Source organism: Gracilinanus agilis, chromosome 5, assembly GCF_016433145.1.
Source record: "Gracilinanus agilis isolate LMUSP501 chromosome 5, AgileGrace, whole genome shotgun sequence".
In the NCBI taxonomy this organism is placed as follows: domain Eukaryota; kingdom Metazoa; phylum Chordata; class Mammalia; order Didelphimorphia; family Didelphidae; genus Gracilinanus; species Gracilinanus agilis.
The window spans coordinates 236198639-236213331 of record NC_058134.1 but is presented as its reverse complement, the minus strand read 5'-3'; the positions used below and the strand labels follow the sequence as shown (position 1 = coordinate 236213331).

The following is a 14693-nucleotide window of genomic DNA, read 5'->3' as shown; positions in this document are numbered from 1 at the left end:
ATATATATATATATATATATTTGAGAGGCAGCTAGGTAGTTCAATGGTTAGAATGTCAGGCCTAGCAATAAAGGATCCTAGGTTCAAATGTGGCCTCAGAAACTTCCTAGTTGTGTGACCCTGGCCAAGTCCCTTAACCCCCATTGCCTAGCCCTAGCACTCTTCTGCTATTCATTATATTCATTATGGATTCTAAGACAGAAGGTAAAGGCTTTAAAAATCTACATCTATATCTATCTGTGAGGTGGAAATTGAGAGGACCTTTAAAATTCCAAAGTACACCCTCTTTAACCACTGTGTTAGTTAAAATCACCTGGGGTTCTATTTGGAAGGATTGAACCTCAATATAGTGTTTGACAAACTTCTGTGGACCTGTGGGGGTCCTTAAAACTACATTTCCCGTGGTCCAATGGGTTTCATGGGTTTCCGGTTTTGGATGACGTATTCAAGGTGAGGGACTGTTTGAAATTAGGGGGAAGTGACTTGGAACTTCCTCTTTAGTTACCTGAGCTGCAGGAGAGAGGAAGGTAAATGGCTGAGATGAGGTTGGAATAGGTTTTTTCTTACAGGCGCGTGGTCAGTTTATCTCTATCAGCATGGCTTTTATTAAAATACTATTCTCCCTTTTGATCCCGGCCATCATCATTTTTAATCATAACACCACTATTAAAGAATATGACTGGGGAGAACCATCACTTAAAATGTAATGCTTTATTGAAACAGAGAGAGACAGTATGAGAGATAGAAAGGGAGACAGAGAGATTACAAAGACAGAGAGATACACAGTTAGGCAGACAAACAGAGAAGGAAAGAGGGAGAGAGGGAAAGGGGGAAGGAAGAGAGAGGGAGAGACAGAGACAGAGAAAGAGAAAGCCATGTCTGCCTCTGAGGCACCAGACATATTCAAGCAAATTAATATCAAGAAATTGGAGAATAGCTTCACAGTGGATACATCCAAGCAAATTGGTATTTTAAAAAAATGATCAGGAAGATGGAGACAGAGCAGGAGGGACTGATAGGAGGATCAGTCTAGTCACTTTGGGCTTGACCTCCCGGAAGAAGCTACAATAGATACAATACAAAGATACAATAGGAGAGACTCCTAAGACAAAGATTGGTACTTGAGATTTGATCTTGTCAGTCTGGGTCACCTGCCCTAGACAAGTTCCTAGACAAACTCCAAAGACCCATTCCAAACACCTACAGGGACTACTTTGGTGGTGGAAGGGGGGTAACTAGAGAATAACACTAATTTCTCACTCCACACATATCAATCCAGACATAGATAGATAGATAGACAGACAGACAGACAGACAGACAGACAGATAGATTAGAATGCCAGGTCTAGGGACAGGAGGTACTAGGTTCAAATCAGTCCTTAGACATTCCTTAGATGTTTGATTTTGGACAGGGCTTAGGTTCTAAGACAGAAGACAAGGGTTTGTTTGTTTGTTTAAAGAAAAACTACATATGACAACTTTTGTTTTTCTTGCACATTCATTTCCAAATATATTTCCCCCCTCCCTACCCCTAACTGAAATGATTTTCCTTTGTGGCCCAGAAGAGTTTGAAAGAATGTATTTAGCAAAACCAATCTAGTAGAGATTCCATAGGAAAGTATTTGTTGCAACATTCCATACATCAATCAAGGAAAGAAAGGAGGAGGTGAATTTTCTCTAATTATGCACTTGCATTTTATCTGGAGAACTTTTTCTCCTAACATTTCAAACAGGCCACTTGCCTAAAGACTCCAGATTTAGTCTACATATTTCAAGATCAGAACCAGTCCAGTGTGGAACTCCCTAATGCAAATTTTGGAATTCTCTTGGGGGAAAGTCCAAACACATGAACAAAAAAAAAAAAAAAAAAAGAACCCAGTACCAGGCAGATCTGCATGACAATAACAACCTGTCCCCTCCCTCCTCAGTTTCCTTAGACCTCAGGTGTGTCTAGGTTGCCCTTCCTCTTCCTCCCTTCCAGAACACAAATGCCTTTTAGCTTCCAGGCATGGAACAACTTTAACTCCTTCAACTGCAGTTCAGTCTTTTCTGTCAGATTCTTGGTGACCCTCTCCCCCTTTGGGGTTTTCTTGGCAAATCTGCTGGAGTGGTTTGCCATTTCTTTTTCCAGCTCATTTTACAGAAAAGGAAATTGAAGCAAACAGGGTTAAATGACTTGTCCAAAGTCACAAAACCATAAAATGTCTGGTATCAAATTTGAACTCAGATCTTTTAGACTCCATCACTGCCATCACTTACTGATATAGAGGCTTCCTCTTAAGTCTCAACTCAAATCTCATTTTTTACAAGAAGCCTTCCACAACCCCTCTTCATTCTAGTGTCTTTTCTCTGTTGATTATTTCCTATTTATCCTGTTTATATTTACAAGTAGTCTTTCCCATTAGATTGTAAGCTCCTTGAGGACAGGAACTATCTTTTCCCTCTTTTTGAACCTTCGACACTTAGCACAGTGTCTAGAACACAGTAGGTGTTATTATTATTAAATGTTGACTTACTAAGTGTTGACTGATTACTAGATTTATATTTATGCATATGCATAGCCTGATATATAAGTGATCATTTATAATTCTAGCTTCAGTGTGGAAAAGTTGGTGCATTTGGAGTCAGTAAACACATTTTTTTTTAAATCCTGGCTCTAGGTGCAGCAAGGTGGCAAAATGGATGGAGCACCAGGCTTAAAGTTGGGAGGCCCTGGGTTCAAATCGCAGACATTATTTCCTAGCTGTGTGACTCTAAGAAAGTCACTTAACCCTGTTTGCCTACCCCTTGTGCTCTTCTGTCCTAGAGTAGTTACTAAGACAGAAAGTAAGGGTCTAAAATATAAATTATTATTGGCTCTGCAGCAACTCATTTTGTGGGTAACTTCATTTAAGTCACTTCCTCTCTAAAGGCCTCAGTTTCTTCATCTGTAAAAGATGACTGGAGGAGAGGAACTCTGAGGTCCCCTCCAGTTCTAAAGCTATGTATGAGCCTCCCTTCCACCTTGGGGTTTTGTATGACTCAGAGCACAAAAGGTGATTCCCATTTCCAAGTGAGGAAACCATGGGAAGAAGAGAACGTGTGTCCCCAGACTTGGGGGAAGAACCCATCGCAGTGACAGAGATATAAATCATCAAGCAAGAAGACAGGATGCACCAATTACTATTAGTGTATTCATTAAATAAATACTGCAGTGCTGGGCCCTCCACGGAGAGCAGGGCCACTCCAGGACTTGTCATCAATCCAAACCACAGCCCTTTTTTAATTTTCCAAAGAATTAGATAATCAAGAGCCCACCCTCCAAGCAGAATTAAAAGAAAGAGATTGCACTTAGGCTCTCAAGAACTGTACCACAGTGATAAGGACTGGAGAGCTTTGGTTTTTCAGTAAGAATATTTTCTCTTAACTTGTCAATGTTTTTATGTTTGGCTTTGTTTTTTGTTTTTTGTTTTGTTTTGTTTTTGAGAAACTCCACAGAGAAGGCAAGGAAGGAAGAGGTCCTGGATACAAATCCTGTCCCTGCTGCTTATTCTTTCTATGGTCTAGGGACAATTTTCCAAGGCCCTCAGTTTCCCCTTCTACAAAATAAAAGACTAAATAGCCTCTGCACATGAGATCATATCTGTAAAGCACTTAGCACAGTGGAAGGCACATAGTAGGCGCTTAATAAATGCTTCTTCCAGGGCAACTAGATGGCTCAGCAGATAAGAGAACCTGGCCTGGAGAGTGTTCAAATCTGACCTCAGACACCCTGAGTAAGTCACTTAACCCCTATTGCCTAAGCCCTTACTACTGCTCTGCCTTAGAAGTGATACTTAGTATTGATTCTAAGATTGAAGATAAGGCAAGGGCTTAAAAAAATAGATGACCAATTTTAAGAGTTGAAAAAATAAATGTTTCTTCCCTCTCCTTGTTCTTCCCGTGCAGCTCCATGCCCCTAAGGACCCTACAAGCTCTATGATGGTTGTCTATTGCCACATGGGATCAACGTCATGGAATTACAGCATGTTACAGTTGGAGGAGACCTTACGGTACTCATAGACCAACCCATAGGTGTCCTGATCCCTGTAGGGCAATCCTGAGTAGGAGTCACCCACCAGTTTGGACTATCTTTCTCTACATTCTTTTTGTCTATCACCCTTTTTAGCTGTCTCTTGTCCAGATGGGTGATCATGGAATTTAGACCTCAAAAGCACAAACCCTCTACCTTTCTGCTCCCATTCTACATCTATTCATTGACAAAAAATATCCAAAAGTATTGCTAAAATAATCAAGCAACAATAATCACTAATATTTATATAGCACCTACTATGTGCCAGGCACTGTGCTAAGTGCTTTATTTCATTGGATCCTCCCAACAACCCTGAGAAGCAAGTGCTATTATTATCCCCATTTTAATTATAAAACTAATTTGTTGTTGTTCAGTCATTTCAGTTAAGTTTAACTCTTTGTGACCCCTGTTTGGGATTTTCTAAGCAGAGATAATGAAATGGTTTGCCATTTCCTTCTCTAGCTCATTTTGCAGATAAGGAAACTGAGGAAAAAGTGACTTTCCTAGGGTCACATAGTTTGTAAGTGTCTGAGACTGGAGGAAGACTCGCCTGCCTGACTCCAGGCTTGGCACTCCATCCCCTGCACCACCTAGCTGCCCATACGTAATATTTATACTATAAAAATAACAGCCATTATTACTTATTTAATGATAATTTAAAATAATATTTACTGCTTCCATTTGTATCTCTAGTGCTTAACACAGTGCCTGATGCAAAGAAAGAGCTTAATAAACACCTTTCCCCCCATATCATTCTATTCCATGCTACTTCAAATGTTCTTCAGTAACCTGGTAAATTTGTGAAACTGTGTGTTTTGCTTGTCATGAGACCACAAGGGGTTTGCTGCACAGAAAGGAGCAGCTTTTTTTCCCCACATTGAAAGGATGTGAGTGACTTGGATGAGATAAGGAGACCCAGTCTTAAAGCTAACCCCCCCCCAAAAAAAACAGTTTGGCAAGGGGCACCTAGGTAGCACAGTGGATAAGAGTGCCAAGCCTCTTTCCTACCTGTGTGACTCTGGTCAAGTTACTTAACCCCAGTTGCCCAATCCTTGCCACTCTTCTGCCTTAGAATTGAAATTAAAAAGGTAAGAGTTTAAAAAAAAAAAGAAAGAAAGAAAGGAAAAAGAGAACTTGGCCAAAAAGAAGGGCCTTCTTGAGATAGAATACCAATGCAAGAAAAACTATTAACAGTTGTGTTTTTGATGAATGATAACATTAAAAAAACCCCACCCAGTCTTGAGATACATTCCTTCCGTGATTTCCAAGCACAGGCTCTTTTTCAACATTTCAATTTCAAAATGGAATAATACCTGCGGAAAAGCTACAGTGAGTCATGGAACAGCAAGGCCTTAGGAAATACCTTCTGGATATCCAACAACAGGGATATCTATGACCAGGTGTCTCAACTACCTCTGGTATCCCTGCTGCCTTCAAGGCCTGAATGAGGCAAACCCTTAAATGTTGATTAAGCTGAATTAATATTCCCCATCACAGTAGAGAGGAGGGGCAAGGAAGAGAGCTTTAGTGGAAAGAGGAGAAGCTGGAAATGCAGAGAGCCAAAGCACATCCATTTCATCACACCAGGGCCAGAACTGGGGGGTTCTTAACCTTTTATATATTTATGTGTAGAATTGCTAAAATAGAGAAAGTAAGGTATGAACTTTTCCGGGACTCTTGTTTTCAAAAACACAAAGGATTACAATTATACTGAACTAGAAGCACTAAAATAATTTTTAAAAACAAGCTCAGGTTTAAATGATCACTCTATTGCAAATATTAATAATATGGAAATAGGTTTTGAACAATGATACATGTAAAAACCAGTGGAATAATTGGCTATGGGATGGGAGTGGGAGGAGAGGAGGGAAAGAATATGAATCATGTAAGCATGGAAAAACACCCTAAATTCATTAATTAAATAAATAGGTTTTTTTTTTAAATAAATAAAAAATAAAGCTATGCTAAAAAAAAAAATACCAAGCTCAGGGCCCCCAGGGTCAAGAGTTCCTTAACGACTAAAGCAAAGAGACTGCTATTATCTCTACCAGGAAAACTGACAAGGGACAATCCCAGATATTAAAAGTTATCTCCCCCTACTTAGAGTCTGCTACCACACAAACATGGCTGTTTCCCATAGGGGGACCTCATACTGTGGTTGGAGAGCTGTCACTAGACATATAGCTGATGCTTCTTCATGGAAAACAAACGGGGGTGGGGGGATGGCAATGAATGAGTCACACTGAAAAAAAAAATACATTTAATAAAAGACTCAAACTTTTCTAGATACTTCTTGGTTGACCTTGCCCTACCTTCAGCCATATTTCCTGTTTTACTTTGTTTTCAGATTGGCAGTCTGTTCACCCTGCCTGTCCAGCCCCACCTCACTATTATCCTCTGCCGACTCCCTTTTCTCCAAACTAGAGGAAGGGAATGCCTCTACCATCTCTCTTTTGACCCTCATACCCCGGAAGGAAAATAGGAGAGCTAATATCTCCATTTTAAAGATGAGAAAACTGAGACACAGACAGGTCAAATGATTGACCATCCCCAGCTGAGGAGCTCCAAAATGCTGGGATCTCTCCACTTCACTCTCATTAAAGTCATCCATTAATGAGAATACAAGAGATTGGACAAGGAAGATTAAAGCCAGTCAATCCCTCACCTGTCACTAGCTACTGAAATGGAAAGAAAAAAAGTGATCACTTCTCAAAGTGTTTTAAGAAAATGAAATATGAAACTTTTTTGAAGAAAAAAAAATCCTGGGGTAGAATGGGCAGTAAAAATAAAGAATATTTAATTCAGTGCTTAGCAGAGGGGCTGGCAATTTAGTAGGTGCTCAATAAATTCTTACTGATTATTTAAACAATGAATATGTTGACTAAATTACATTCAAAGAATTAGATCAACAATAGAATCTTGGAGCAGGTGAGTGGCTCAGTGGATTGAGAACCAGGTCTAGAGACAGAAGGTCCTGGGTTCGAATCTGGCCTCAGATACTGCCTAGCTATGTAACCCTGGGCAGGTCTCTTAACCCCCATTGCCCACCCTTACTGCTTTTCTGCCTTGGAACCAAAACACAGTATTAATTCTAAGACAGAAGGTGAGGGTTTAAAAAAAAAGACAACAACTAATAGAATCTGGTCAACAATTTAAAATAAAAGCTGATTTGACATAATGAGGCATTTTTTGATAAAGAATCGGGTAATTAGAGGGATTTCACAATTCCTAAGCACATTAAATAAGACAGTGCCTGAATAAGTGCTCATAGCAATTGATGGACAGGTCAATGAAATTCCACCAAGGACTATAACTTAACTAATGGTACAGTATTTCCTCTATGAATTAACCAAGGAGCATTTACTAAGTACCTCCCCAGTGCCAGATACTGTGTTAAAACAAAATACAAAGAGAACACAGACAAAAGCAAAATAGTCTTTGCCCTGAAAGAGCTTATATTCTAATGGGGAGACACTCAGCTTTACTTGATGTAAATAAAAAGGATAATCCTAAATCTGTAAGACGACAGGGCTGAACTTGATAAGTCTTCTCAGGGGGCTTGTATTTTTATTTGTTGATCCTTACTTTCTGGCCAAGTAACAAAAGGCAGAAGGGCAAAGGTTAGGCAAACGAGGTTAAGTGACTTGCACAGGGTCAGAGAGCTAGAAGTATCTGAGGCTAGATTTGAACTCAAGTTCTCTCAACTCCAGACCTGGTCCTCTCTCCACTGTACCGCTTAGCTGCCCACTAAGAAGTCTTTTCAGTAAGTCTACATCTATGATCCCATAGTCACAAACAACGTATGCTCTGCTGTGGGGCTATACCTACGAAATCAAAAATCCTCAACTTACTGATACATGTTGTATGTAGAAGGCACCTTGAACTTACATCATCCTCCATCTCAAGGAGGGCTCTGGGTCTCTCTAATAATCACACTGCATCTCAGATAACAGCAACAACAACAACAAAGTCAATTATGACAATAATGAGAGGCAATCATGGAGAACTGGACTTGTAGTCAGGAAGAGCTGAGTTCAAGTCCATACTCTGACCCAAACCACTTTAAGACTCAGATACTGAGAAGCTGTGCTTTGATTGGGGGAATTTCTTCACCTGTGAAATTATAGTTCCTGTACTCCATTCTTCTGTCCCCCAAATAAAAACCCCAAACCCTAAACCAAGAGATCCATTTCATTCTGACAGATGGGCTTCGGAGTCAAGAAGATCTGAGTTCAACTCTTGCTTCTGACACATTATTAATTGTGTCATTCTGGGTACATCACATTATCTCCGTCTCAGTTACCTCAACTGAAAATGGAGGTAACGGCACTTACCTCATAGGGATGTTGTGGAGCTTCAATGAGATGCAATTTGTAAAAGCATTTAACATAGTGCCTAGCCCATAATAAGTGTCATTATAAAAGCTTATTCCTTTCCTCCCTCTTACTAACATTCAGTTGCAAAAATCATTTTATCTTCACCAAACACTAAACACTTGTCCCTGGACCATTTACATCCAAGATCAATTGAACATAAAAGCAAAACAAAATGACCAGAACAACAATAATAATAGTTAACTGAAGGTCAAATTTTCCCCATCATTACCTGGAATGCAGAGGCCCTGGTGCTTGCTGGAGTTGGCTATTTAAGGCTACATATGGATCTTCTATCTCATATACATTTGCATCACTGTCTTCCAGGACATCGGTATTTTGCCACTCAGAATCTGGAGTTCTTCTTGTAGCCATGGTAAATGGCAAATTCTCATACTCTGGGGTTTCCTCATAGCGACAGATATTTTCATACTCTGGGGCACAGTTACTTGCTCCAGAATTAAAAGGGGTTGATGGCATCCCTTCCCTGGAGAGCATCTGGTCATCCAAAGATTCTGCTTTAGGACCATTAGGGAGGTCCACTTGACTCCGATACATCCTCCTTTTCTTGTGGGATGCTGGGCTGTGTGTTTCTGCAGAATATGCCTTAACTGGCTTGCCCCTCTTTTCATCCACAGAGGATATGCCCTGCTGACCATTATCAATTCCTCTGCCTTCCCTACTGGAAGGGCGGCCTGGGGTTGCCTCTCCAACCTGGCTACCCTTTGACAAAAACCTCTGAAAGTCACTCTTCATGAAACAGATAGACAATTTCATGTTAAGCAACTTCTTCAGAGAATTTTTCTTTTGAGGGTCTTTACAAGGCTTATTGCATCTATCCATGTCCATGGCTGACAATGACTTTGCTCTAGGCTTGGTGAGGGAAGGGAAGACCTCACTGTTGGAAGACAGGTTGGTGGACTTTAAAGATTCTTGGTTCCCTGGAAAGGGAAGAATAGGATGAGGTAATTTCCATACTGGCTTTTCTGAAGTTTTGATAAATTTGGGCACATCAAAGGAAGATGACATACCATGCTCTTTGGCAGCCAAATGCCTAAGACAAGTTTTGCCCAGAATCCCCTCTGAACTCTTATCAGAAGGGTAAGAACTATTTTCTAAGAGTTCCTCAGAGGCGGCTTTCTTAAGACGTCCAGCAGCTGGCAAGCTGTGTCTCTGAGGTTTTTTGGGGGCAACTTTTATAGGACTTTCACCACTAATAGCAGCTTCTTGGTGAGTTTTAGATGGAGAGTCACCAGGTTGACTGGGAGCAGGCAAATGCTGGCTATATGTTGGTTTTAGATGTGTTGGTAGACTCATCGATTGCTTATTACATTTTGTAAAACCAATCCTTCTATCCATGTTCGGGGATATAGTAGCCTCATCTACTGTGTTACCTTCGGGATGGAAGTTAAAATCTGTAGATAGGAGATCCTCATCAATTTTAACCTTATGAGAAGCTTCAAGAAACACATTTTGATAAATGGCTACATCTTGGCCATCACAGGCTGTTAGGTTTGGGCATTTTCTGTTCCCAGAATCTGGCATCAATTCATTTTTGTTTCCCTGTTCTTCATTCTCAACAGGTTCATGGTTACACAAAATGTCTGTCCCTAAAAGAGCAGTTTGATCTGATTTTTTAACATGTTGTTCAATAAGAGGAGAAGAGTCACTCTGTGAATGAGATAGTTCTTCCATACTTTCACTTGGAGTATCTACAAACCCTTGTCGAATTAGACGAGTAGTCCGGGGCATCCTGGGCTTTGGGGTTGGAAAGATTTTGTTATAAGGCTCCAAGGACTTTCCTGAGGGAGCAATGTCCTCGACCTCTGATTTCTGACTGCTTCCCTCTGCAACACTGTTTACCTGACCGTTTTCCATAGCTTCTTGCTCAGATGAGCAAGTTATACCATTAATGCTGGCTTCTGACTCATCCTGACTAGTTTCAAGCATTTGGGTCCCGTCCCCAGGAAACTTCACGCAGCAGTTTTGGGCCTGTGGAATGGCCTCTTCTAAACCAGAGAGAGACTCTGATAAAGTCACAATTTCAATGTTGAACTGCCTGTTGGCATCACAACTCCCATCCATTTCCAGGCTGTCGGTAGATTTGTGCTGCAAAGGGGAACCTGCACGGGAGGACTCAGATGGTGTAAAAAAAACGTCTTTCAGTTTCTCTTCTAAAAGACTGGCTTTTAAAATTACTCGATTCCTATTTCCCACATTTTCACTTTGAGCATCACACTTTTTCTTAGCTTTTGGAACTGACAGAGGGTCCCCAATGTCGATGTTTTCTAAGTTTTCAAGAGTTTCAAGATGCTCTAAAACGATGTGTTTAACATATGAATTGCCTCCTTTCCCAAGGTTCAAGATACACTCCGTATTTGACGAATACACTGGCACAATATAAGAAGTTCTCTTTTCTTCACCATTCTGACATTTAAGCTTGTCGGAATGTTCAGATGATTCCTGTTTATGCTCTTCCAAGGGAAAAAGATTTTTCCTGGATGGGAACTGCCTGGTATCAGGAAGCGGTGAGCCCTTTGGGACTTTTGGCTTGGGAGCTATGGCAGGTTTGGAGGTCCTTGTTGAAAGGAGGACATTAGAAGCCAGGACATCTGGCTTGGGTGCAATAGGAGGTGGTATGGGCTTACTTCCTACCAAAAACTTGGGCTTGGGGGCCAGGGGTGGCTTCTTCGTTTCTAGAAAGAAAGAGAATAAAGTTTAATAAAAGCAATAGTTCATAATTATGTAGTGCTCTTAAGGTCTGAAAAGCTCTTTCCACACATTATCTCATGGGTCCATGCTGTGATTATCCAAATCTTATAGATAAGGAAACTGAGGCTGAGAGAGGGGAAGTCAGTAGGTTAATCAATAAACATTTACTAAGTACCTACTATATGTCAGTTACCCTGTTAAGCACTGGAGATAAAAAGAAAGGCTTGCCCTCAAGGAGGTCACAATCTGATTGGGGAAGACAAGCAAATAACCATGCACAAAACAGCTATCTACAAGATAAAGAAGAAATCATTAAGAGAGAGGAAACACTAGAATTAAGGGAGAAGATGAGACACTTTTGTTGAGACTTAAAGTCAGGGAAATCAGGAAAAGAGAATTCAATGCAAGAGCGACTGACAGCCAGTGAAAATCCCCAATGAGCTGCCCAGTGGCACAAAGCTAGCTCTACTCTTCCTGACTCTAAGAGCAGCTAAATGACATAGTAGATATAGCATAGGAACTGGAGTCAAGCAGACCTGAGTTCAAATTCAGCCTCAGACACAAGCTATGTGACCCTGGGCAAGTCATTTAAACCCGTTTGCCTCAGTTTCTTCATCTATAAGATGAACTGGAGAAGAAATGGCAAATCATTCCATTATCTTTGCCAAGACAACCCCAAATGGGGTCATGACCGGAATCATACAAAGACTGAAATGACTCAACAAGAAGATTAGGGGGCTGAATGGCTCAGTGGATTGAGAGCCAGGCCTAGAGATGTGAGGTCCTGGGTTCCAATCTGATCTCATAGCTATGTGGCTCTGGGTAAGTCGCTTAATCTTTACCTCTCTTCTTTCTTGTAACACACAGCATTGACTCTAAGACAAAAAAAGGGGGGGGGGGTCCTTAAAAAAACAAGAACAAAAAAAACCAAGAGATTAGATGATACCTTGGTTTTCTTCCTTCTCTGAACTTCTATTATTCTGAAGTAACACAACAACAACTCCTCTGGAAATGCTATATAGAATGTTGAGTTGAGAGTGAAAAAAAATGAATGTTCAAACACAACCTTTTTGCCCAAAACTAAGGGTGGAGCTCCCGGACAGGGCAAACAAGGGTGTACTTAATTGAATCAAGAACACCTTGACTTCTGGGTTAAGATGGCTGCAGAGTAGAAGCAGTGTGCTTAACCTCCTAACCCACATATACATGACTCCAAAAGAGGACACAAAAACCAAATCCAGATGAACGAAGGGACCCCACAACAGGGCGTAGCATTGAAGGTACATGAGATTTGGGCATTTCCATGCTATAAGGGGATGAATTAGCTCTCACTAAAATGCGAGCCCCACACAAACACACACACGGCCTACAGTGCCAAAGCCAGCACACAAGAGTTAGAGCAAGTTTGCGGCATTCATTAAGTTCTTGGCAGCTACCTGGGATCACCAGGGCCTGCTCCTGAGAGCAGCAAGACTTAAGACCCTAAGAGGCTAAAGAACACAGACTCTGAAAGCAGACCTTGAGCACAGGCGCGGACCTTGGGTAGGGACCCAGTGCAGAGGGGCGAATGACTGTGGAAGCAGTGCCCTGAGACTGTTAAAGAAGCAAGGGGACCACCAGGAGGCTTGACCGTGAGAACAGCTAGACTTAAGACCCCAGAAGCCTAAAGAGTGCAGACTGTGGACATGAGGATAAAGCTGAGAGGGGCAGCACTATGCTGTGACTCAGGCAAAAACTGCTCCAGAGCTCGATAGTCAGAGAACCTGTCTGCCTCACCCAGACTTCTAACTGAGAAAGTAAAACAGCATAATAATAATGGCAAGCCATGCACAAGAACCTCCAAAGAGAAAGAACAAGAAGAAATCTTTAACGCTTGACAACTTTTACACAGAAAAAATCCAGACAACAGAGCAAACAGCCAAGGAGAAAAAACAAGTAATCACATCCAAACCTTCCCAAAAAAATTAAAATTGGTCAAAAGCTCTTGAAGAGTTCAAATCTGAGATAATGAGAAAGATGGAAGAGATTTGGCAAGAAAAGTGGGAAATAGCTCAAAAGGAAATTAATAGGTTAAAAGACAGAAACTCCCAATTGGAGAAAGATGCCCCAAAATCAAATGAAATGATAATTAAACAGCAAGAGACCATGAAAAAGAGAATCAACCAAATCAAAAAGGAAAATCAAAAGATTATAGCAGAAAACCAGTCTCTAAAGACCAGAATTGGGCAAGTAGAAGCCAATGATCTCTCAAGACAGCAAGAATAAAGCAAAGTCAAAAGACTTATAAAATAGAAGGAAACATGACATATCTCACTGAGAAAATGACAGATCAAGAAAACAGATCTAGAAGAGACAATTTGAGAATCATTGGTCTTCCTGAAAAAGCAAAAATTAATAGAAATTTGGACACTATACTACAAGAAATTATCCAAGTAAACTGCCCTGATGTTCTTCAACAAGAGGGCAAAATAGACATTGAAAGTATCTATAGATCACCCTCTACACTAAACCCTCAAAAGACAATCCCCAGGAATACAATAGCCAAATTCAAGAGCTTCCAAGAAAAAAAATTTAAAAGAAGCCAGAAAGAGACAATTCAGATATCAAGAAGCACCAATCAGGATCACATAGGGTCTGGCAGCCTCCACATTAAAAGACTACAAGGCTTGGAATATGATATTCAGAAAGGCAAGAGAACTGGGTCTACAACCAAGGATCACCTACCCATCAAAATTCAGGGGAAAGCATGGGCATTCAACAAGATAGAAGATTTCCAAGTATTTGCACAGAAAAGAACAGAACTAAATGGAAAGTTTGATATCCAACCACAAAAACCAAGAGAAACATGAAAAGGACAATAAGAAACAGAAGGGAAAAAGAAAGAAAACTCTTATTTTTAAATTTGCCTCTTTAAAGGCATCAATAAGATCAAATTATTTGTATTCTTATATGGAGAAGAGCACCTTGAGACCAAAAACTTGAGCCTAAGCCTGGGGCTAGAATTCGATCAGCCCTTGACCTGATCTAGTACAGTGAGATCAAAAGCTTACGCCCAAGCCTGAGGAAAGTCTTTAAGCTATGAGCATCACAAGGGTCAATTGAATCAGCAAGGAGAGGGAGCTCTCAAAGCTCTCAACCCTCAGACCATCTGGTAAACTAGTAACAACCCAGAAAATAAGCCAAAAATAACATCATGGAAGGACCGAAGTTTAAAAGGGTACCCCAACTTCCCAGAAAACAGAGCCTACCTATAATTAGATAGGAAGAATAAGCAAACAACAAAAAAGCACCTAACTCTAAAGAATTTTTATAGAGACAAAGAGCAAGGTACAGAAACAGAAGGGGACAGTGAAAGCAAACACATGCAAAGTCCAAAAGAAAAATATGAATTGGATACAGAGTCTGGAAGAGCTCAAAAAAAACTTCAAAAACCAATTAAGAGAGGTAGAGGAAAAGTGGGGAAGAAACTGAGGCAGGCAGAGGTTAGTGATTTCCTTGCCCAGGGTCACACAGTTAGAAGGGTCTATGGCCATATTTAAATTCCGCTCTTCCCAACTC

The 14693-nt window shown here is 40.7% G+C and overlaps 1 protein-coding gene across 1 annotated transcript in view; it reads right to left on the bottom strand.

The window, feature by feature from the left end:
* Positions 1-14693, bottom strand: part of FGD6 (FYVE, RhoGEF and PH domain containing 6) — a 186409-nt gene that overhangs the window by 158304 nt on the left and 13412 nt on the right. Inside the window, exon 2 of the mRNA XM_044679164.1 lies at positions 8656-11119. Within this exon, the coding sequence (XP_044535099.1) occupies positions 8656-11119 (2464 nt within the window). The remainder of the gene's footprint in view (positions 1-8655; positions 11120-14693) is intronic.